This window comes from Amblyomma mixtum, chromosome 2, assembly GCF_055824585.1.
Source record: "Amblyomma mixtum isolate Tamu chromosome 2, ASM5582458v1, whole genome shotgun sequence".
NCBI classification, from domain to species: domain Eukaryota; kingdom Metazoa; phylum Arthropoda; class Arachnida; order Ixodida; family Ixodidae; genus Amblyomma; species Amblyomma mixtum.
In genome coordinates this window covers 281,274,330-281,298,947 of record NC_143013.1, presented here as the reverse complement: position 1 = coordinate 281,298,947, position 24,618 = coordinate 281,274,330, and the positions used below count along the sequence as shown (strand labels likewise).

Here is a 24,618-nt window from a genome sequence, read left to right as displayed (position 1 = left end):
TTTCCTTAAGTGTGTTTTTTTTTTTTTTGCGCGCGAGCGTTGAATACTGGTTTACTTTTATTTTATGCAGCGAGTGCGCCATTAAGCGTTAAGTTAAAAACTGAGTTAGGGATATGGAACATTTATAGAGGAAAATTTGAAGTAGTCTTCTGGAATCTACAATGTATTTAACTACTTAACAGTGGAGCTGCTTACCTATCGTAATGAGTATTCACTATAAGACTAACATCTTTTTTTTTTGAGAGTTTACAAAAGTTAATAATATTGGATGTAGTAGCCTCGCCCAATGTACTACGTGGCGCTAGTGCGAGTATGAAATGAGCCATGAGTCACTTAATTACAACGCAGCACTCAATCTGGAAAGTACGCTTATATGGGGAAATCCGTGGCTGTGGTGTAAATGCTCCAAGAAGTCTTATTCAAACAGGTCACTGGGTCGTTATGCATGATTCGGGTTTTAGCATTATCTGGTAACAATGCAAGTTCTGTGTCGACAGTTCTTTGAGGCGAAGACGGCAGCTTTCATTTTAATGACTTTGATGACGAGCTAACGCGGATCCACTTTAATGATTTATTTTGTACCTCATTGGCATCAAAAGCTAATTTACATCCGTATGTACTATGTAGCCATTGCTAGTAGCGAGGCGTTGTCAGCGTGCTTAATGAATTCTGCTTTTTTGTCGACGTTAAGGACTATAAAAACTCCATGAGATTGCCTCAAAATCTAGGGTACATGTTTCTGTGTCGTCTGTTAACTTTCCAGCATAATTTTGGCAGGGTGTTGCTTGCCATTTATACCCCTCAGAGTTGTTAGTTTGGAAGAAAGGCTATACCCGCTTGCGTTCGGAAAATATCTCTTAAAGCGCCGTGTGGAGGGCATAGAAAAAGATTCATAGAGTGTAAACGCGGATCGTCAGCTAGCTCTTTCCCCTGGCTTTCCGAGATGGCGCCACACGTTCGAATAATCTGAGCTGAGCTGCTGGATTTTTTTTTTTTTCGTATTGATGTCGCGCCGAATTAACCACCATACTTTGCTCATATTGCAACAAGAAAGACCACTGATGCTGTCGTTTTGCGTCTTCTCACTACACATTTCACTCCACTATTTTTGTGCAAGCCTGCCGTAGAACGCTTTTTCTATTTAGTGTTATGAATAAACGCTTACTCACCGAAAGGACTCCTAGCAGGAGCATTTCAATGAATTCCATTTCTGCGGAAAAGCGATGTTTGGCCATCGCATGATAGATCTCGTTAAAACACGAGTTTCACAAGGAGCCGCACAGGCACTGACACACGCTAACGTATACGAACACGCGCCACTTTCGACACGCGTGAGCTACGAATAACTTTTGTGATCCGGCCGTCACAGCGCACTTTATCACGTACTCTTTGTGACCATTAAGCTCACTGGTTTGCGAAACTTGTGACGCACATATTGTGAAGAAACTCCGCTGGCGGCGACACTCGGCGTGCTGATTTCGACATGCTTGTTGCATTGTTCCGACATGGCATGTGCGGAACGGACTTCATTCTGGCGCTGCCTGGCCGTGCGACAGCATTGCTCGTTTGACCTTTTATAAAAAAAGAATACAGGCCGAGGCGTTGTTTATATTGTCTCGCTGAGCCTCCCGAAGCGCCTGAAACATCCTACCCGGTCTCCGTACATACTGCTCAGCTGTTGTTAGCTCCAAGCTGTTGCCGCGCACTACTTTGTAAGTAGGGGTTGGTCTTTTCGGTTTAAACCGAAAAGAAGGTACTAAAATTTACGCCAAATATAATTTTAGAAATTCCGCTGGGACCGACAAAGGCCAGTACCCACGACATCGACGCCATATCTAGCTGCCTACTAAGTAGGAGTTAAAATCAGTCAAAGGAGCAAATTAACGGGACGATAGTACCGCTGGATTTAGCAGCGCAGTTGTGTGTTGCGATGTGTTGCTCTGTACGTTACACACCTCTAAAGACCGGTAGTATCAACATACTCATGTAACGTCGTTTGCTTGCGCAGCGCTGGTCATTGTCAACGCCGTTCTGGGGCATATATTTAGTTAGTTAAGTTGATTTCTCCAATGCATGTACGAGCACCCACATGAAACCATGCGTAAGCGTCTCGAGAAATGTCATATTCTCGCTACCGTCACGGTCAAGCGGCAGTTCCATCGCTGCTGTCAACACGCAGACTACGGAATGCCCTGCCTTCTCGCCCAACCCAGCGCAGCAATCCATCGATAACATGACAACTCATATTCATCTTTTGCCAGTCAGCTTCCGCTTGAGTTTTTTCTGACCGTTACATCATTCAACTTCCGTTGCATTTTTTTAAATTGCGATAGCATTTCTTTTTGCAAGCACAGCTTTAAATACGACCAGTTGTGCGTTAGGTAATTGTAAATTGTATGCTAGGGTGAGAAAAAAGGGTAAAATGAATTGCAAGTGACTTTTGGCCGCGCAGGAATACCACGTGAGGTCGTGGGGAAAGAAAAGCAGGTAATTCATCCGTGCAAAATAATATACGCAAAAAGCTTCAAAGAGTGCGTTCTGAAATAAACGCCGAAAAAAAGTACGCCAAAGGTTCAAGAACATGCGGGGACACTTAAGTTCCGCCTGAAGGCTATGACGTGGTAGCGTTAACAGGTTCCTGCAGCGGCCTCGCGTTCTTTTTGCTCAACCTTATGGCAGATGCCACGAGAACAGCCCGGCGGGTGACCACTGTGGAAGGTGGACAGCTAATCAGCGAACGCCAATCAATTTTCGCTGATTAATGGGCTAAGCCGGCAACCTTAGCTCTTCAAGATAGGACAAGACCAAGTGCTAACTCATCGTCATCGGGTAATGATAAATAAGTGCCCCCGCAACCTTAACTGAGCGGAGATGTTCTCCTCTGTTGTGAGACAATCTCTTCCGTAGGTACAGGGTCCATCAAAAGTTCCCAGGCCACATGGTCCGCTTTTCATCGGTATATCCTAGCACTTATGATTCCGATAGAGCTATCGAGGTTCTCAGATGGTAGAACGAAGATTCTTCTATTCTCTACAGATATTTTGAGCTTCGAGGGTATCTCAACGGCCCGACTATGCTGCTCAAAAGCAAACCCTGTGGCCTTGGAACTTTTGACGGACCCTGTACATCTATGCAAGCGGCGTTGTACCCATCGTCATTCCTGCTCGTAGTGAGGGGAAAAAGCGAGCTTCCGACTTTGTTCATTTCCCTTTGCGTGTGACGTACAGAGGGCAAAACGCTTGTCTAGAACACGTTCAGGGCGTTTTTCGGGCTAAATACGCGATATCAAGAGATGGCATTGGGTTAAAAATAATCTGGATGTATGCATGTGCAGTGAAACTCACAGGATTTTATCGTAATTTTTTGCCTTCCTGGTCGCAGCGGCTTTGGGAGCTGCCGAACACACAGTTCGGTCGTTCTAGACATATGGTTTGCCCTCTCTACGTTTTAGTAGGTGGTGACGACAACGTCCAGTCACGTAGCTGCTTTTCTCCACTAACGTGGCGCTGGCCCTCCTGTCTTTTCTTGTGCAGGTCCGCCGTGCCTGGGGTGGCGCGAAAGCGCGGCATCCCAGCAGGGTGTTCCGATGACTCGAGCGGACCCGGTGCGCTCGCATGCCGCGGCGGCGTGAGGCGGCCATGCAGCAGATCGGCCAGCTGCCGCCCATGACCCAGGAGCAAGACGTTCGCACGGCCCAGACGCCCCCGTGTGCGAATGGCCCCAATGGTTCGGCCAAGCAAGATGGCACCCCGCCCTCGCCGAAGCAGCAAACGCCGCCGGACGACCAAGGGCACGCCCTGTCCGGCGAGCTACTGGAAACTCTCCGGCGCGAGTGCCTCGAGCGCAGCGTGTTCACCCGGGTCGCGCGCCTTCCCAGTGTGATCGACAAGGCAGGCGTTCCTGCTGGCAAGCTGGACACTAATTTCTCCAAAGGCGACGAAGCGCGAGTCATTGTCTCCAACGCTAGCGCCGCATCCAAGGCTGAAAAGTCTCACCTTAGGTCCCCGTCTCGGACGCAAAATCAGCATCACTCTCAACGCCAGCATCATCAGCAGGAGCAGCACGTCAAGCTTCCGTCGAGTGCGAAGCTTGAGAGTCTTCGTCGCGGCAGCGCTGAGCAGGAGCTAAATCACCCGAGGTCGCCTTCGGAGGTGCCGCAGACAGTCAAAACGGAGCCAACGTCGCCGCCTCTTTTACAAGGTGCTGCGCAGTCTTCGCAACAGCAGCATCAGCCACGATCTCGGTCTGAGCGCGAAACGCGCCACTCGGACCGAACTATGGTCTGCAAGAAAGAGGAGGTCGTCGACCGCTCCGGCGTCGCCAAGTGCAACTACGTGCTTAGTGACAATTACGAGAACTTATCCGGTGACGAGAGCCCCGCATCGCGTTCGCTGGAGGCTTCGAGCGTCGACCACAAGGCTATCGAGCTCTTCCTGCCCCTGGTGGACGCCGTCGAGGAGCATCAGCAGAAAGGAGGTTCTGCACCAGCTGCAGAAGAGTCGACCGAGAATGTTGTATCCGACGACTACGACGATCTGCCCGAAGAAGGCAGCCTCGTCATCGATGACGAAGGGGTCGATGGCGAGCTTAATGCACCCGGCAACGCTTCGGTCACGAGTGCAGCCGCTTCCGGACAGACGGTATCTGGACCCAAGTGGTCACTTAGGTCATCTTCGTCAATGAGGCCCGATTCTCCAGCGGAATCGTCAGAATCCTCACCTACGACGAGGGGTGACCTTACAACAGCCTCCAGGAGCCAGTCTGTCGACGACGGCTCGGACTCCGGCTCGAGGTGGCTTTCGCTCAAAGACCTGAAGAACAAAAAGTCCAAAATGGTAAGTGAGCCCATCCTGCACAGTCTTCAGTACACGGCTGAAGTAAAATTAAAAATACCGCTCTCCTTTTTGCCCCCTTATAGTTGATCGTTTTATTTTTTGTTTTAAACCAAAAGAAAACATTAAACACTAGTCTGTGGGTGATGCGGACCTCAAAACCGCAAGCTGAATAAGCGCGGACAAAATAAAAAATCAGCTGAATTCAGAAAGCGTACAGTCGCGCTCAGAATGACCTGCAACGCTTTAGCGGCCACCTTCTCCTCGATTGCGTTTGATAGAAAATGATTACGCTGTGCTGCATGGTACAAGGCACGCGGGCACGCTGCTCGGCATCTATATACAGAACTTTTCAGCAGCTCCCGACTCGCATTGCTTCGTGAAATCAGCTCGTACCACCTGATGAGTGTTGCAAGTCATACTGCGCACGACAGTACCTCTGATGACATATAACGCAAATTATTATTGCATTAATGGTCATTACTCCTGGTAAGAAATACGCACCGGAACCTGTTACATAAAGAAGCATTTGACTTCGCCAGAGCTGGCTCTGGCTAAATAAACGGCGCTGTTGAGAGTTTTCAGGCGTCATTTTTGGAGTCATACTCAAGCTGCCTTGTTACTGATAAGCAAGAACTTTTCCATGACAAGCTGAAATGGCTGCAGGAGAAATAGGTTCCCAAAAATGAATTCGTAAGAGCAGGGTCTATAGCGGCTTACGCAGAGTTCTGAAGATATCTAAATGAGACGGAGCTTTTTATATGAGAACCAGGGGTTACTAACGGGTCATGCAAGGATTTAAAGCCGAAAAGCGAAGGTACTAAGAATAACTTCCAGATTACGGACATGCGTTTTTTAAAGAGAAACCTGAAATTTTTTTGGAAAGTAACTTTTCTTGTGTCCGCAAAGGAATCACTTCATTTTTTATCTGGATAGTGGAGGCAAACAGCGCAACGACGCATACAGAGTAGAAGAAAACACAGGACAAGCGCTGTTCTACTCTGTCTGCGTCGTTGCGCGGTTTGCCTCCAATATGTACCACCAACTCGCCCGTTTGTCTATACTGCATATTGGGCTACTCTTGATGCTTTTGGCGTCTCCCATCAGTTAAATATGTTTTTGAAAATTATTTTTGAAGAACACTGGCTCAGTGTTTCGACAGGTTTTTGAGATCTCCGGTACGCAATGCCTCGTGCAAAAAAACTTCAAAATCATAGGGCCGTAACCAATATATCGTAGTCCAGGACAACATGGCCTGAATGCTAATTCTGAGCTTTACAGCGGAGTACTAAAGATTAATCATCCCTCTTGGAAATTTCCGGAGCCCTTCACTACGGCGTCTCTCATAGCCTTAGTCGCTTTGGGACGTTAAACCCCATAAACTAAACTAAACTGCATACGAGATATCCAACGATGTTTCTTAATTCGCTAAGGTATTTAAGCTTGCAGATTAGGCTCTCATTTATTCTAAAACTAATGTCGAAGATGGAATTCCGGAACTATAATCCTACACATCTTTCAGATCGGTCTGTACAGCTCATTAATATGTGTGGACATCAGAAATTATACCTTGCCTAGCTACTAACAGCATTTTATTTTCTTTGCAGCATCGTTTTAAATGCAGTGTATTTTATTAATCAGAGCTTAGTCGACAAGCAGCTGAAATTCTCTGGCAGTTTGCAAAAATTTTATTGCACTATTTCTCAAGCGTTAGGTTTACAAGATAAAATTATAAACATAAAAGTGACCCACTATGTTAAATAATGCCCGCTCGGCAGACAGCAGTGTGAGTGTAGTTATTGATGACCGCTCCTTAATCCCATTGTGAATTCCACCACCCCTTAAAGTTTCGATTTCGGGCCTCCGTTCCACATTAAAATTAGTCATGCACTTGGCGTGACATCTACAGTCAGACTCTTCGTGAATGATGACATGATATATGGCCCATTGGATTCACAGGCTGAAATCTGCTGGAAAACTTCAGAACACTTCGAAAATTGTGATGTGATTGGGAGACGCGCATTAACACCAAGAGGTCCAAACTAAAGTATTTTACCACTAGCTCGAACTTACTTTCGTTACTTGCGGGATGAGTAACGGAATTATGAAGCACACAGACATTCATATACCTAGGTATCCAATCTCTTTCCAAAGTTTTATCGCACTCAAATTGATCATATTTTGTCTAACACATGTAGGTTCATTCGTTGCACCCTAATTCGTGTCAACAAAAGTGCCAAGCCTGCCTAGGCTTCCGTTATACACTCATAACTTAAATCTGCCTCATTCATGGAGGTTTGATGTTTATTCATGAATAAAACAGGCGGATTACCAAAACAAGGGTGTAAATTTTTTCCCGAAAAATATTCACCTTATTCAAGTACTTCAAGCATTAAACATGCCGTCGACTTCATGCCGTTTGAAATGAGACGAACAGCTGGCGGCCGACATTTTCACGAGATGTGTCATGTACCCACTAACTCGACAACGTAGAGCTGCTGAGCTCATATTTCTACCCATTGGTCGTTGCAGCAAACTCGTACAGGTGTTTTGTCTACACAGATATTCTGGAACATTAATTTCTTACTTCACATTTACAAATGAAGCTATAATCCATTATTTATATTTCTAGATGCTACTTTGAAAGGTCAACTCGAGCGGCGTTTTTGAACCTTTTGAGTACATGATCACATCACATTCCGTGGACTCCTTTTTCGCCGCCACAGCAAACCGTTTTAGCCAGTACAGCAGACCCAAACCGCAACTCAGTCCCTGACCAGGAAAGGTGCTTCCCCTGACGCAGCATTGGCATCACACGCAATACAATAGTAACACTCGTACACGATACAATACTTACACCCGTGCACGCGTTGAATGCCTCAAGTAACGACTGAAAATAGCAAGTGTTCATGAAATATCTGAGACGACTCAATATAAATAAGCCTCAGAAACCTGCTAGTGGAGCGGGCAGCGGAAATGCAGTTTTGTCTGCAGCGATCATCTGAACTGTGGTCACGGAGACAACGAATTTTAAAATCTATTTGCGCCAGAATGAAATGCGCCGTGGCTGGTAAACTTTGTGGAAGTATTCAGGAATGAGAGAAAAACCGCACCGAAGCTTTCATCAGAGTTTGGCGACCTTGGGAAATATCGCAGCTGCCGTCCAGTGTTTCTTAACCAAGTCGTAAACTGCGACACCCAAAAATGCATTTTGAGAATGAGAAAGCGTTTAATCATCTGTCTGCTGCTTCATGTATATGTTGCCCTTTGAGAATATCGTACATCAGCGGTTGGCACAAGCAGCATTTTTTTTTTTTTGCAGCGAAGTTTGGTTTTGTTTTCTTATCTCCCCTTTGTTTCTTTAACTTTTTTTTTGCATACTTATGTTGCTATTCCTTCGATATTTACTTTCCGTCCTTCAGTGTTGTACTTCCCCTGCCGGTGCCCCCTCGTTATATTGTTTTGTGGTTATGACAGTGCCGGGGAGAATAGATGAGCGGCCTGAGGCGTGGTGCCCAATAAACCCTGTATTGGGCTCTCTTGCACCCTCAAGGAACTGAAGAGCACGGCGGCGGCGGCGACAGCAACAAATGTGATCAACGGTCGTCAAAGGAGAGAACCACCGCCACTCTCGCCCTCACCCAATTTAAAGCTGGCTAAGACCTTCGAGATAAAGCGCCGAAAGCATCGACAGCAACCTCGTGCAATGTGGAAGCAGAGTCTTATGGCTGTGATAATTCGAGATAAACCTGATGGCAGCTCGCGTCACATATAAAGTGATAGAGTCGCGTGCCGGCGGCTTTCAGTATGAACGAACAAACAGTACAAAGCTTCGCGGCATTACTCCTCTCTCAGAGAAGTATCCGATGCTTTGCAACACGTGAAAAGGCGAGCAAATGTTAACTCTGAAAACATAAAAATGCAATGATAATGCAAATACCAAGCGTCCGTTAGCGTCCGTAATAAAGGTTTAGGCGCACAGCATGGACAACTTCTGGGCATGAACGGCGCCGCTGAGATGCTGTAACTGCATCGGGGAAGACCTCGTAGTTTCTACGAAGAATCTTGTATACGGGCAGAAGTAGCGACGCAAAAGCATTTCACTTAGTTCGCGACAGCTAATAGGTGTTCAAACCCACACACCTTTAGCTGTTTTGTACTGCGTGCGGCGTGGGCATAGATTGTAGCGTCGGGCATCGGGGCGCTGTTGGCACTTGGTCCGCAGCTGAGCAGTTCGTCGGGCTTCTGCACGATGCGGGTAGGCGGCGACGTCTTCATCGATGACATTTGGGAACATGGTGTCAAGCGTGGTGGTTGCCTCCCCGTGTGTACAAGGCGAAAAGGCATAATTTTGGCGGTATCCCATGCTGCGGTGTTGTAGGCGAAGACGATGTATGGAAGGACAACATCCCAGGTCTTGTGTTCCGCGTCGACATACATGGCGAACATGCCTGGGATGGTCTTGTTCAAGCGTTCCATGAGGCCGCTCGTCTGCGGATTGTACATAGTTGTTCTCCAGTGGCCTGTCTTGCTGTAGCGAAGGACGGCTTGCGTCAGCTCTGCCATGAACGCTGTTCCCCTGTCCATGATGGGAACGCTGTTCCCCTGTCCAGCAAGGGGCGCTCAACGAAAAATCTCGCGACTTCTGCTGCTGTGTCGTTTGGTATGCTTTTGCTTTCGGCGTTGCGGTTCAGGTAGTTAGTCGCCACAATTATACCTTTCTTTCCGGACATCGGCTTGGCGAAGGGGCCAAGTAAATTCATGCCGATTTGCTGGAAGGGTCACTTTGGTGATTGAATGGGCCATAGAAATCCTTAAGGTCTTGTTGGAGGCGCTTTGCGGCGTTGACAGTCACGCAACCCTTTACGTAGCGTGCGACTTCAGCGGGCAGGCGGGACCAGTAATATCTGGCCTGAATTCGGCGCAGGGTACAAGTAAAGCCAAGGTGGCCACCTGTTGGTTCGTCGTGCGAAGCTTGTACACTTTCTTCAAGAAGTTTAGCAAGGACGACAAGAAGTTAGGGGGCCTTCTTAGGTGCGAAGTTCTTCATGAGACATTGTTGAGGACAGGATGAGGGCAGTGCGCGCTTGAAAGGCGTTGGGGGATGAAGAAGTATTGCCTTCGAAGTACTCGACGAGGCGTTAGGGGTCGGGATCCGAACGTTGCTGCTACGCAGAAGTGCCGGCGCTGATAAGTCCTAGGAAGACGTAGTCATCGTCGACCTGCGGCGGTTCATCTGCAGGGGCTCGTGACAGGTAATGACCGTCAGAGTGCTTGCGTCCGGTCTTATAAACGACGGTGACGTCAAACTCTTGCAGTAGTGCGCTCCATCGAGCAAGGCGGCCAGACGGGTTCTTCAGGTTGTAGAGCAAGCACGCGCGTGATGACTGTCAAGCTTTGAAAGGCATGCCTTAAAGGTCTGCCATACAAGTACAGGCGAAATTTTGAAGTTGCCCACATTCGCAAGGCAATTCTCTGTCGTGAAATAGCTGGATTTTTCCTTAAGAAAAAAGCGGCTGGCGTACGCTATGACTCTCGCGGCCTTGCTGCTTTTGGACGAGAAGTCGTCTAGCCCCACATTGCTTCTGTGGGTACGAATTTTGGTATCGACGGTTTTGTCGAATTGTCCAAGCACGGGTGGCGACTGTAAGCGACGCATAAATTCTTGGTATGATTCATGGTGTGGAGTTTCACATTGAATTGCACATCCGATTCCGTTAGCTGCGTCAAGGGCTCGGCGATTGGCGAAATGGTCTTTACAAATCGTCGGTAATATACGCACAGCTCCAGGTATCTGCGCACAGCTTCCTTCTCGGCGGGTATTGGAAAATGTGCTATAGCCGTTGTTTTCTGCGGGTCAGGGCGAGTTCTATAGTTCCATAGCTTACAATATGGCCTAGAAACACGTGTACCCCTTAATCCAAATGACACCTCTCTGGCTTGAGAGTTAGCTCTGATGATTTGATAGCCTCCAGTACGTCGGAAGCCTTTTCTGATGTTCTTCGCAATTCGAAGCGGAGACAAAGATGCTATATATGTACACGAGATAACTCTGCTACTTCAGGCCTGGCAGTACTGTATCCATTACGCGCTGGAAAATCGCTGGCGCGAGACGAAGTTCAAATGGCATTGGCTTGAACTCGGACAATGCAGAAGCAGTTGCGTATGGCAGCGCTCATTCCAGAAAACCTGGTCGCATCTGGAGTCCAGGTTCCAGTGGTTTTCAGCATGTACAAGCTGGCACTCCAAAGCTACGGGGTACTATAAATCCCAGTAAAGAGTTGAGCAAAAATAAGATGCGACAAAAAATGGTCTGCATATGTGAAAGACCAGTGAGAGTCCTTTTTCCAGGCGCATCAAATGCAAGTGCATTAGCCATTTGTGCGAGCTAGTAGAATGGGCATGCCGACGTGAAGTACGCTGCTGACGGCATTGTAGTAGTTACGTTGGATGTTCACACTTAGTGGAGAATTTATTTCTCGCTACTTATTAGCATTTCGAGCCAGCGTTTCCCGGTTCTGATGGCTTCTCTCATGTCTAGGAATAAATGGAATAAATAATGACTTTCAGAATACTTTGAAACGTGTGTTGTGTATCCCCCTGTACATCCGCCTTGTATGCATCAGAGAGAGCATGACAGGCTACGAGTCATAGGTGCAGCCTTGGTTAACTTCAAGCTCGTGAAGAATATTTAAACCGCTCATAGTACTACTACTTAAGTAATCAGCTTGACTTAATTGGCGCGAACTGCGCCTTTATATAGGCTGGTTAAGCGACTAATTATGCACGACCTGGTGAATTAGACAGCTTGACTTTACGCTGAACTTGGAAATAATTAGGCACAGCTGGCGTTGGGCTTTTATGAAGGACTCTTAGTAGTGAAGCCGATTTTTTTTCATCCAGGGGCAGTGCAGCGGACGCGACTACATAGCGACGATGGTAAAATGTCGGCAGGCTGTAACCCTAGAGAGAATCCGGAATTGTATTATTAGGATGATGGAAGACTTGGGGACTTCAATAAAGAAAAATCGATGATGAATAATTGTAATAATAAGTTTTTGTGCTCACGATCGTCAAAACAGTGCGTATCTCCCTTGAAGATACAAATTTATGCTCCTCTCTTAACTGCAGCAGATCACTTCTGTGCACCTGCCTTTTACCATCGGTTAGCAAATGTCAGATATGGAGATATTGCCAACAGATAAAAGAAAAGAGAGAAATGTACTATGAATTGACACTAGTTATAGCTTTAGGGTGTGCCATGAAAGGTTTAACAAAATCCTGTATTCACTTTTGAAGTCTGCAGAGATCATGCAGCTGGGCGCAGGGCAAGACGAAGATGGTTATAGATCTATGAAGTAGGTGAGAGTTTGTCGAACAAAGCCTGAATTGAAAAAAAAAGCGTTCTAATAGCTATTCATGAACAGAAGAAAAAAATTGATCGTGGTTTGGCATTGCTAAGCATGAAATATTCTGTGCGAAGGCAGGTTCTTGCAGGTAGACACCACCGCCATCTGCTGTTGCTGCGAAGGCCCAGGGGCGATATCCATCCCGTAGCAGACTGAGTCGCCCCGGGCTTTTCGCGCTCGTTTTAAAATCTCAGCCACACTACTCGTCTGCTTTAAATCAACTGATTCTTTACCTTTTCATCGTCATTGGCAATTTGACGAAACAATGCCGGCGGGCTACTGCCTAAGTGCCGCTTTTCTAAAACAATTCAGTTTCCCGTTTGTGCCAACGCATGAAGCGCACATTTCGCTGCCACTGCTGCCTCGTAACTGAAGACAACGACGTGCAATGCACGGGCGAAAGTGTGGCAGAGGACAATAACAACAAGTTTGGCACTTTTAACATGGGGCGTGATCGGTTGGGCGATAGCAGAGTGCTCTCGTGTAGTGGCCAGCGAAGCTGAGCTGTTCGTGCCGCCTCGGGCTCGGAATTCAGTCGTGGCAATATTTATTTTATTTCTGCAGGTATGGGAGAGGATTCTGAAAAATATGACTTTTTTCAACATTGCTGTAGTGAAGTAGTGCTTCCGTACTAAAAAGCACGAGCAGAATCAAAAGTACAAAATGATCCGCAGTCTACGGGAGTTGCTTATTAACAACGAAGAAGCGCCCGGGGACGCTTGCTGTGAGTCTGGCGTTAGGATTTGTTATGCATGCAACATATTTTCTTATAAAATGAAAAAGCGGCGGTCAGATACTAACGTAATCATCTTTCTAACCTGTATTTTTTTTAAAGAGGCTTGCGAAAATTTGAGAATCTTGGTTTGTTTCACCGCTTATACCACGCATGTGTCTAAAGATTAGAACATCTCGTTATAAATGTTAATTACTTCCTCATACAAATGTTATGGAGGTGCCCTCATTCTATATACATCATTATAGTTCCTTTAAGTATTAAGATGATAGCTGATGCATTTGCAGAAATTGTCACTTGTGTCAAGGCTTTGCTGGTGTTACAAAATAAAACGAAACGTAATTAGCACTCGCTAAAGAAAATGATTGAGTGCTGTCTATATTAATCCATACACTGCTTTGAAAACTTTGTGTCGTCTGGCATCAAAGATGGCCAGAAGCAGAATACAAGGGGGGGGGGGGGTATTATCTCTCGTTGTGATGCACAAAATATTTGCACTTCAAGATATTTCTACTGTGTATAGTGAAAATAATTAAGTATGGTGTGTAAACTACTGCACTCAGAGAACGAGATAAGATTTTTACAGCAAATTAAAAATCTTAGAAGCCGTCTGCTGTCGCTCAATGGCAGGCATTGTCTCGTATTGCTCCGCCCTCAACCAAACCTAAAAAAAAAAGTTTATTCTTTCTCTTGCAAGCGATGGTCTTAGTTTTGCTGTCGCCACACATTCACTTACAAGCTGCACCGCACAGTTCTTGCGGCCAGTGCGATGGCACGCGTTTGGACAACATGCAGTCTGCATGCACATCCGGTTCTCTTCACAGGCCCTACTTAGAAAAGCGGCGTCCACAGACTCCGCCATGAGATCCGATGACATGAGGACGACGCCACCGTCACTGGCACCTTCTCGGGGCGTATCGCCACCCTCCAGGAAGCAGGGCAAACGATCGACCCCGCGACCTGCATTGGGGCCCTCCGCAAGGCAGGGCAGCTGTGACCAGGAGGACAGGGCGGCCCCGAGAGCGGTTTCTGGGGCTCGCCCCCCTGGCGAAGAGCAGGTCGACAGTGTGTCCACGTCGCAACAACGTAATGGTGTGCGTAAGCGGTCCCGCTGGAAGACCACGGCTTCGCAAGAGGACGAAGACGGCGGCGGTGCAGATAGCGGCAGCACCGTCGACTACCAGCTTAGCTCGGATGAGGAGGGGTCCAAAGGAACCGGACCATCTGACCAGCCGACGCCACCACCCCCACCTCCTCCTCCACCGCCACAACCGGGTCATTTAGGTAAGTGGAAGTGTATCTTTAATGGCGCCCCCGGCCCGGCGCTCTTATTGAATCTACCGATGAATGATGACGACTAGCAGTATCGATGTGATTTCCTTTTAAGTTGTGTCACAGCGAACTCTAAAGCTGTCGTGTTCACTTTTGTTGAGTCAGGCAATAACCGATTTGACTGCGACCTAGTTTTGGAGTGGCGTGTTTTCGAGTTCGCGAGGTTTCTTTAACTGTCCTTGAACAGCAGGAAATCATCATCGTCATCATCATGATCAGCCTGACTGCACCCACTGCAGGGCAAATGCCTCTCCCATGTCTCTCCAATTAACCCTGTCCTTTGCCAGTTGCGGCCACTGTATCCCCGCAAACTTCTTTATCTCATCCGCCCACCTAACTTTCTGCCGTCTCCTGCTACGTTTGCCTTCTCTTCGAATCCACTCCGTTACCCTTAAGGAGCAGCGGTTATCCTGCCTTCGCATTACATGCCCTGCCCAAGCCCATTTCTTCCTCTTGATCAGGTAATCACATTTAGTTTTATCAACGCTTATGCGAAGGAATGCAACTGGTCTGCTGACTCTGCTGCCGAAGCACTTTGCCGCATTCCCCGCAGTTCGAACGAGCCGCCGAGCACTTCAGCTGTTATGTGTCACAGTAAGAAGCCACGTTCTGCACTTGTGTTCCCGGCTCTGAACCGAATGAACTTTACGCCACAATGGCTTAGACGCTATAGGGTCGGTCACTCAGTGCTGAGGTGGCCTTATCCGCAAGCAGCCGTGACGCTGTAGCGGCCCCTGCTTTACGAATGGCCTTTGTCAGTTTTGCGTTAATAAAATCGACCGCGTTCTTAAACGTCTGCGCATTTCAATATCCAGTGCGCTCAAAAGGCGACAGTCACGAATTTAATGCCTGTGGGAGCGTAAAAAAATGTTGTTTCAAATGCAGCTGGCGCTTTTGACGCATTGATCCTCGTCCGTGTCGTAACGGGTCACATCAAATATGTGCTTCACCACATGTGCTCTACACATGTTAAAATGTGGAAGCGCTGCACTGCATGCACTGCTAGCAGCAACCGTAGCATGGAAATGAGATGAAGAAAGGCTGAGCGCCTGCTGTTTGCATTGGGTATGCGCTTAAAGACACCACCGCTACGTGTGTTGTCACTGTTTGAGCATGATTTAAAGCCGCTTGCTGCTTTCTGACACCGCGCCATGAGTGATGTTCTCTTGACGTCTGTTCTTGTGCAACCGGCACAGAAGAATGCCGATGCCGCTGTCGCCGCCTCCAGATTTTCTTCCTTTCTCGCCGCGGCTGATTTTCTGTTCGCGAGACAGATGCGCAAAGAGGAGCCAGTGTGTTTTGCCGGCTTCGCAGAAAAGACGCCGAGGCTCTTGCATGTGTCTTTCGTGTTGAGTGCTGCGCACTCGGAGTATAAGCGCGCATCTGAAGAGGACTTCGAATATCACGCGGAATTTGTACGTACGGCCATTTCTGAAAGTGTTCATCTCGTATACTGATGGCTCGCTTCTAGTCAAGTGTGTACAATTCCCCGGAGTATTGAATGAGAAAAGGGGGGGTGTGGTGTTCGAGTGGGGCATTTACTAACAGAGTGCTTTTCCTTTTCACCGTTGGCTTGGCTCTCTGCTTTGCAATTGCAAATTCTTCATAAGTTCTGTCCTTGTTTATTTCTAACTTTTTTTTGCCTTATTTGCTTTCTTTGGTTCTTTTTCTCCTTCAGCTTCTTCTTTAGTCTTTCCACCACCTTCAAATCTTGATTTTGAGTAGGCGTTATCACTGTGTTTTAGATCTGCTTACTCAACTGTAATAGGAGCGACAATAACTGTGTTGAAAGCGAAATTTTTATAAAACATAAGAAACTTTCACTTATGCTGTAACGTTGTGCCGTAGCCTTGTGTGGTCTTTTAAAAGCCAGCTCGGCTGAATTGCTAGACTGCTTATAGCCCACGGTAGACAGATGGCATGCAGATGGTCTCTTGATACACACAAAATGACCAAGGGAGGAGTAAACCTTAGGGTGCTTGCCAACGTTTCGGCAGGAGGACTTGCCTCCGTCTGGGCTTGGTGCTCTTGACTAGTGCTGGTAGCCACATTTAGGCCTATTTTTAATAATGACTTTGTGCTTAGATTATTCAAGCGTCTCCTTTTTCCGCACAAGCAATATGCGCCTTGCCTGTCATAGCGCACACTCTTTTTGTTTTCGTTGAACCTTGCATTAAATATATTTGCATGTGGCCCATGTATAGCCTCATCTGACCTGAGACATTTCAGCAATGCTACGGCAGTCTGATTAGAATAAATGCTCGAATGTAGGGACGATCACTGACTCTTCAGAATCTGGATCCTAGTGTGATTACATCTGCGCATGAATGAGCGTGACGTCATCAAACACAACATAGATACCAAGGCGTGCAAGCAGAAAAAGCCAGGCGTGTCAATATTTGGTTAATTTGTATACAGATTTTGCTCACCAGAGCGAGCGATTGCAACACGTTCGCCAGGGGTCCGTCAAACTGCTGTAAGCGTCATCGAAATCACATGCTCATACGAACATGATCGTCTACGGATAGCACCATGGTCGGGGTCAGTTGTAGCGTGCTACGTTCCCGTGTCCTGTACACTTGGGAGCATAGGCTGCAAGATTATCCGCTTCTCAAACTATTGGTATGAAACGTTCTTGCGCTTTCGTAAAGTGCGGTTGCTCCTCCTCTGATATTGCTTACGCAAGCACGCGCACGTGGCACAGGAAAAGAAAGAAGGCTGGTTCGTGGAACGCCACTTTTTATTTTTGTGAACACGCCTGTGACCCTTGTAGCGCGCCTTCCCCCATCAATTAAACTCCCTCCTGAGATTTGTGGCATTCTTTCTAGACCAGGGTCCTGAATAGACTCTTTGTGTGATGTGTGAATCAGAGGGGAAAAAACTCGTGGCATTTATTGTCGGCTAAAGTTTCGACTGACATTATCTCCCGTACTTTCGTCAGCAGCAGCAAAAAATAGATGTGAAGAAAGGTGAACACAGCAACAGCTTTCACCCCACTGTTGAAGTGCGATTGCATTTATAAAACCGCGACCTTTAGACCAGTTGGGAAGACATTTTTCGCAACAACGCAAGAAACTTGCGACACACGACGATGGTGCACAGCACTGTCTACATATGCCCTTTGGTTTTTCTTTTTGTTTGCGATACTGTTTTTCTGCTCTTTTTCTTGCACATCAGTTTTACAAGAGTGCAGTGACTTTACTGTTAGTGACATTTTAGGCAGTCCTGCTATAACTTACTAGCTTCTGAAGCTGCAGCAAGCGTTGCATATAGCAACTCTACGAAAAGAATTGAGTTTCTCCTCGAGAACGGTAGTGTTAAGGGCGCCTAAGAATGTTTTACTGGACGAACGCCGCTCCAAAAACATGCGCCTACATACGGGCGACGCACTTACGAACACATTTCTGTAGAATTGTCGCAAAAACTATGGACGTGAGCTGTCAGCTCATAACTTGCGTGATTAGCTCGTGAGGTTGTAGTTCCAGCGGGTTTCTGCTAGTCGTCGACTAGTACTCATATTTTCTGCTACGGTTGCTACAGCAGTGACACGAGAAGTTGTCTCCGAATACAAGAGATACTCGCAGACATCCCGCTGAGCGACGACGGGAAGGTTTTGTATGACGGAAGCTGAATATAATGCCTTTTTCCGCCGTCGTCAGCGAGTCGTGTGAAATGCTGCCTCCGGTCGCGAGCGCGCGCCGAGGCGGTCACCAAAGAATCCTGGGAACAGAAGGACGGATGTGTGCCGTACTCCGCGGCTTGCGTTGTAAGGTGATGGTTGCGGACACACGGTAGCCGGCGTCGGCAGCTTTGGAATCGGAATCCGACCATTGTCTCGTCGAACAAACGCCGGACGTTGGTGTCGGCTGCTGCTTAGTGTCCAATTGGAAACGCCTCCGTCGCAGGCAGGAATCAATCAATTGGTTTCACCTCGTAGGCCGTGTGTACTCTCTACTCTCACACTGATTGTGCTTCCAGACATTCGCATATCTGCTGTAGGCGAGGCTGGTCTCACACGTGCATATATGGCGTTAACTCCTGTGCACTCGAGCCTGACGGTCGTGTCTGATGTTCCCTTGCGAGAATTGTTTTAATTCGTTACGAGCTTATCGTATGAGTATTGCTGCTAGCTGGAATAATAATGTCATTGGCCTTGTGGAAGATGGGACGTTATCGAAAAGTTTCCGGGCGGCACCGAAATAGCCTTAAAGGTAAAAAACGCCGCGCAGCTTTTCGCCTTCAAGTAATTTGTTCCGACGAGAAAAAGGCTACGTTTGGCATTAATTCAGAAAGGCGGCTCTTCTGTGGTTGTTTGGACGACTGATTTTTTTGCGGTTAGCGTCCCGAACTGACTAAAGCTGAGGGGCGCCGTAGTGGAGGGCTCCGTAAAATTTCGACTTCGGGGGGTTCATTAACGTGCACTGACATTGCACAATCTTGAGCATTTCGCCTCCATCGAAATGTGACTGCCGCGGCCGGGATCGAACTCGCGTCTTTCGGGTCATCAGCCAAGCACCGTCAGGATTGAGCCACCGCGGCCGCTGTTTGAAAGTCTTTAAAACGTACGCTGCATTCCACTGTTGGGAATAGCACAGAGGGAATCTTTCAAGTTCAGTACGGTAGTAACGCTGACTCGGTGCTTGAATTGCTCTGGGCCTTCGTTTTCAATTAAGTTCTCAACGGAATAATAATCTCGCGCAATGAAGGGCCTAAGGTTAGTCGGTTCACGACAACTGTTGGCAAAGCAGCCTCAAAAAGATTGATACATATTGCGTGCTGGTTCTGCGCCCGTGCATCTAAGCTGTATTACCAAGAAAGTAGGCAACAGCGATCACTGTGCCTTCACCTTGATACCCGCGTCCACAAGCGCGTACTGAGGACCGTTCATGAGGACCGCTCTCTCTTCCCCATGTGACTTAGATACGCTTTAACGAGTGTCTTGTGCTCTGACATAAACCGGATGTCTTTCACTCTTGTGATTCTGAACAGAAAATGGTTTCCGGGCAAAGCACTCCGCACAGTCGAAGATAAGTTGCCGACGGCGCTTAACGGCCGCAGTACACGCATAAGAATTATGTCATGTTTGTGGCTTTTAGTGTTTTTATACTGTTTGGGTCATTGTACTGTCGGGAGCGAATGTGGTGTACGCCATTCGAGCTTAGGTTAGGTTTAATTGTCGCACCATTCTCCGGTAGTGTACAGCGTCGAGACAGGCGACCGCTAGACCAGCTACCTGTGGAACTGCATGTTGTACACACCTGTTTTCCTCCCCATACAGTACGACGTATTAGTGTTCTCATTTTCGCTACTGACCGTTCCGGGTTAAAGGTTGGTAATTAATCAGATAGTTGCATTCAGACCGACGTGAACACCATGCTGCGCATTTTCCGGACGGCACCTAGTGTGCATGTACTGAGTTTAGCACTTGCGACTCACTCTGTTCCCAGGTGGCGCCAGCGGCAAGAAGCAGCGCAAGAACTCCGAGGACCACCACCGGCGCAGCGGTGGCGAGCAGCAGCACGGCGATGAGTCCCGTTACAAGCGACTCGCCCAGGAGCTGCCTGGCTTCAACTGGCTAGAGCAGAAGATCATGGGCCACGGCGGCGCCAACTTCGCCGACGCGCCGCCAATGTCCAAGCACGTTACGAGGGAGGCGCCTGCGGTCACTGTTCCAGCCCCCGAGGTGAGATAGGCTGGGGCAGCGCGCGGGTGCTGGGCCAGGACAAAAGAAAACACAAACGATTCGTAAAAGGGCCCCATATGCTATGCACTATTGGGATCGGGTGAGCGTGGTCGGGCCGGAGAAGGGACGAGGAAGGTGGGAGACGGGGTTACGAAGGTAAAACAAAGAAAACTTTATACAGGCTATTTACATGATTACAGAAGAGCAACTGAGAGGGACTCTCAGTGGATGAGGACTGCTTCGCTAGCGGGAGAGCACACAGGAGTCCTCAAAACAACTCCCGTTAAATAACGCACGGATTCCCCAGATCCCTGTCTGGGGAATATAGTTCGAAGGATGATGTCCAATAGCATGAGCAGACGTGGACTCCGGAGGTACCACCCACGGCTGGGGCGGCGTCGGGCTGTGGGGTCTCTCGCAGCCCGGTTGATGGGAGAGGGTAGAGGCTCAGTAATCAAACACTGCTGTCTTTCACTAAGCACACCACCACTCTGTTCGTTGACCCGAGGGTCGACTCGGCCACGGAACGCCGCATCTTCGGCCTTCGGCGGTCTTTGACTTTCGCCCCTGCGACCATGGTCCCACGGTCACGGAAGGTCGCTGCCTTAATCCCCTTAGGCAGGAGGGGAGGCATCACAGGTCCTACAGCACCCCTCTTTGAGCTTCGCCGCTACCGCCATGTTCCCACGGTCCTCGAAGTTCGCTGCCTTAAAGGCCCCCTGCCCACCCGCGGCCAGCAGACACTCTCTACCTCACTTTGAGCGAGCCTCCTCTCCTTCCATTCCCTCCTCGAAATTTTTCTCTCCCGCTCCTCGTCGAGTAGGCTCGGCAAGGCAAAATCACCCCTTCGTTCTCCGGTGTAAGCCGGAGGCGTGGTGTCTGTGGAGTGCGTCACAGGGCGACGTCATGGCCCCGCCTTCAATAGAATTCTTTTCTTGGTTTTTGCATTTTCTCCGCACACTGAACGATCGAGAGGCGCGATCGGCTCGACCACCTAGACTTGTTAGCGAGCGCATCCTTTCATACATCTGTTTGTCATTCCCAGTTAACGAGCCACCTTTTCATTTTCTTTTAGGCTTCCTCACCGTTTCACGAGCGGAGGGGCGGAAGTCGGTTGTGTTCGAAACACACGGCGAAGCGCGGACCCGGCAACCGCCCGTTTGCTATTCTCCATGCGTGTTTGTGTTCTGTGTGTTTGTGTCTTTTCTCCGCTCCAAAGCATATGTCATTCATTGGAGTCAAGGCGTACGCAAGATGCACGAAAGATAAGCGGTATGTGTGCGGAGCGGTCATGTGGGCGAGCGAGGGAAAGGCTCTGCTGCACTACTAATTAAAACCTTGTTTTGGGGGGCTCGCATAGAAGAAAAGAAACTGAGAAGGGAGCGCGCACGCAGAGCGTCTCGTGACGTGATCACGGCGGGGGGGGGGGGGGGGGGGGGGGGGGGAGGGGGGGCGAACCAACTCCCTCCGTTTTACTATTTTTTTACTTTTTATGGCTAGGGTTCAAGGCTGTCGCCACACGCTCCCTCCGCAGTTTTTTTTTTTTGTTCCTTCATGCGGGTTTGTAGGCATGAGCCAGAACAGAAGGCGCTGCGGAAAGCGTTGTGCAGACGACGCGACGCCAAGGCTACGCCCAACCTTCTCCCGTCAGTCAGAACGATGCACCAATGGAGTGCCTTTAGCGAAAGTAGCCCCCCTTGACGTCAGCGGGGTGCAGAGTAGTGGGCCGGGCCCGTTTTTGAAGGAAGGAAAGAACGAACGGGCTTTGATTTGAATTTTCGCAGCTTTTCGGGGCGCGCATGGCTCTAGTATTTTGCAGAGGTTATCTTCGATGCCTCATCTATGCAGTGGGCTTGTTTTTCAAAAATGTCCGGACCCTGGTCAGTGGCCCTTTAATCCCCTTAGGCAGGAGGGGGGGGCATCCCAAACCCAACAGCACCGTCTCTCTTCATCGGCTGTTGATGTCCAGCTCTCGGAATTTCTCTGGAAGGCGAGCCAAACGGAACCACAAACGCCAAGCCGCACACAACAAAAGCAAGTGCCGTCTGTAGCCCACTCGCCCCGCCAGACCAAAACCAAATCAAAACTGCTTATGCCTAGCCATCCCTCTAAGTAAAATCTTAAATGAAACAATTTTCCTGAACGAACACGAAGTGCGTAGCCGATGCACGGTTCAGGTGTTGGACCTCTTCAAAGTGTTGTCATAATGCATGACACTTCATGAAACAGAGGGAAAATTAGAATGGGTTTAGAATCGGTCGGACAAATTGAAACGATTCTCGATGTCACCCGGGCAGGGAGGAATCAACCGAGAGGGAAGACAGAGGCTTTAATTTTGCCTCAAGCTACTTGCTATTCTTAAGTACGACAATTTCCCATGTCTTCTTCCTTTCGTTCTGCATGGCAGCAGACACGACATAAATGTGCGAAACTTGCATAACAAACTTGCAGAAGTGGCATACTGCACAACTTCATACGGCTACACAAAGTAGTACCTCTAAGAGCTCACACGAGCTACGCTAAAATGTCCAAGAGCGGCTTCGCTCGCGCCTCTGCGTCAGCGGACACTAGCGTGTAACAAATGCTGCAGATAACCCTACTGCAAAGCTAAATTCGGCTGAAAAGGTAGCTCTCTGGGAGCTAAGCTATGATGGCCGAAAGTGGCCTCGTTCGTGCTTCTATGTCAGCGGGCACTCTAACACGCAACAGTCAGCTCAAGTAAAGTTTGCGTGTCAAGCCACAAAACAAACCCGACAAGGCTAAAACTCGAAGTAATCTCGTAGCACCCACGCGAGGGACTGCGCCACATTCGCCCATTAGCTACTTCGCTGTACCTTCGTGCCTCAGCGGGCACTCTCACAACTCGCAGCGCAGCTAAACTTATATACAAATGCCTGCTGCACGGCAATTCGCATCAAACCTCAACGAAGTGATACCGTGAAAGAACAAAACATAGATAATAGCGCGGGTGAGATTACAGCTTACAAAGGAAATCGTTCGCGCTACACTGAACTGCGCTACACAAAGGTTACGTAAAATACAAGCGTCGTCAAAGTTACATTACAATGAAAGTAACAAAAAAATGCAAAATTCACTCAGGTACAAAAGCTTAAAAGTTGGTTTGCTTTCATTTTTCTTTTTACAGTTGACTAAATGAAAAAGCAAACAGTAAATACATGGAGCACTTAGCCCCCGGGATTGCGCCTAGACACGGTCATCTGATTCAAGGAATCCACTGGTCCCTATTCTTCAGACGCGCCCTGCGGGGTCGCGGTCGGACGGCAGGGCTACCAGTTAAGGTTTCCAAAAACATGTGGGGCTGATTAGTTCCGCCTGTGCTAGAGCGGCGCTTCCCCTTCTCTTGGTTCCCTGCATGCTCTGTCCCCCTCCGACCCGCGGGTCCTCTGTGGCGCTCTTTTGTGCGGCGTCCGTGTACCCTTCTCCCTAGCACGCCGCCCGCGTCACATGCCTTGTAAACCCCTGCAACGCTTGCGAACTTTTGCGCGCCGCGGTGGCAATTTCGAGGAATTACGCGGAGTCCTCCAGTGCAGAAGCTTGACTCGCGCTTTTTGCCTTCTCGCAGACGGATTAGCTGCCTTCACGCGTAGCCGTCTTCCGGAAACCTCGCCTGTTGACTCTCGCGTGGCCAACAGGTGCTATGCTGCCGGCCCTCGCCTTAGTCGAGCCATCAATTTTCAGAGGCTGATCGGTTTCGCCATCTTTCTCTCGCAGCAAAGCCACTTGTGCCTCTCTCACAGTGCCAGGCGACGGCTCACCTGCACAATCGCTCGCTCCCGTGACCTCTGCTGTTTCCTCTGAACAGCACACAGAAGCCACTGGTTTTACTAAATATAGGTAGAAATCACGGAGGATTTCACTGCTGGATTGAACAATAGGTGAAAGGGAAGCCCGACTTTGCTAGTCAAAGCTTCTAAAAGAGAACCTACATGACCTTGACGAAGACAGGTCGTCCTGCCGATTTGTTAGCTAGGAGATCGAGGCTGCCCTTTCGCTCCTTGTTAATTATATGCATGCTTTACTAATGCATTGTTTTCTGTCTAGGCCTTAGCCTTGCGAAAACCCACAGGACAGTATGTATCCTATGTGAGGAAGTATCAGGGAGTCATCAGTGTACTGATGCACCCCCCCCCCCCCCCCCGCGCCGCCTCACTTTTACTGAAGTGTTCAAAACCCTTGGAAAAGCGGAAATTTCTCACGTCGGCTCATCCCCCACCTTAAAACCTCGTCCTGACTGAAGGTACGGAATGCTTTCTTTGGGCACATATTGTTACAGTAAGATGCACCAAAAGAGCAAGTCAACCCTCTTAAATTTGTGTGCTACGAGCTTGGACTTGGCAGTGTCTTTAAAGTCCTTTCAAGACCAGAGAGTCACGTGACTGTCTCATTGTTTTTGTTGGTAACCTCTACTGTTTTTCCGTTCGTTTTTGCTCATCACGTTGCATTTGTAGTCTGGAACTGTTTTTTTTTATACACGCTAAAGTCACTCTTTGACTTCAATTCCACTCATCACATTTGGCTGATTCCTTATAGATATCTTCTTTGTTTCATGGTAGGAAACAGCATGCGAAGGTGACGACAGGATGAAGAACCACAAGAACGAGCACTAAC

General features: G+C 48.4%; 1 protein-coding gene across 8 annotated transcripts in view; it reads left to right on the top strand.

The window, feature by feature from the left end:
• Nucleotides 1-24,618, top strand: part of LOC149364176 (uncharacterized) — a 196,263-nt gene that overhangs the window by 149,728 nt on the left and 21,917 nt on the right. For all 8 annotated transcript variants that reach the window (XM_089574170.1, XM_089574168.1, XM_089574169.1 and 5 more), the window contains 3 exons: nucleotides 3,534-4,835; nucleotides 13,799-14,258; nucleotides 19,754-19,989. In XM_089574170.1, coding sequence (XP_089430296.1) covers nucleotides 3,615-4,835; nucleotides 13,799-14,258; nucleotides 19,754-19,989 — 1,917 coding nt within the window. In that variant the 5' untranslated portion in view covers nucleotides 3,534-3,614. The remainder of the gene's footprint in view (nucleotides 1-3,533; nucleotides 4,836-13,798; nucleotides 14,259-19,753; nucleotides 19,990-24,618) is intronic.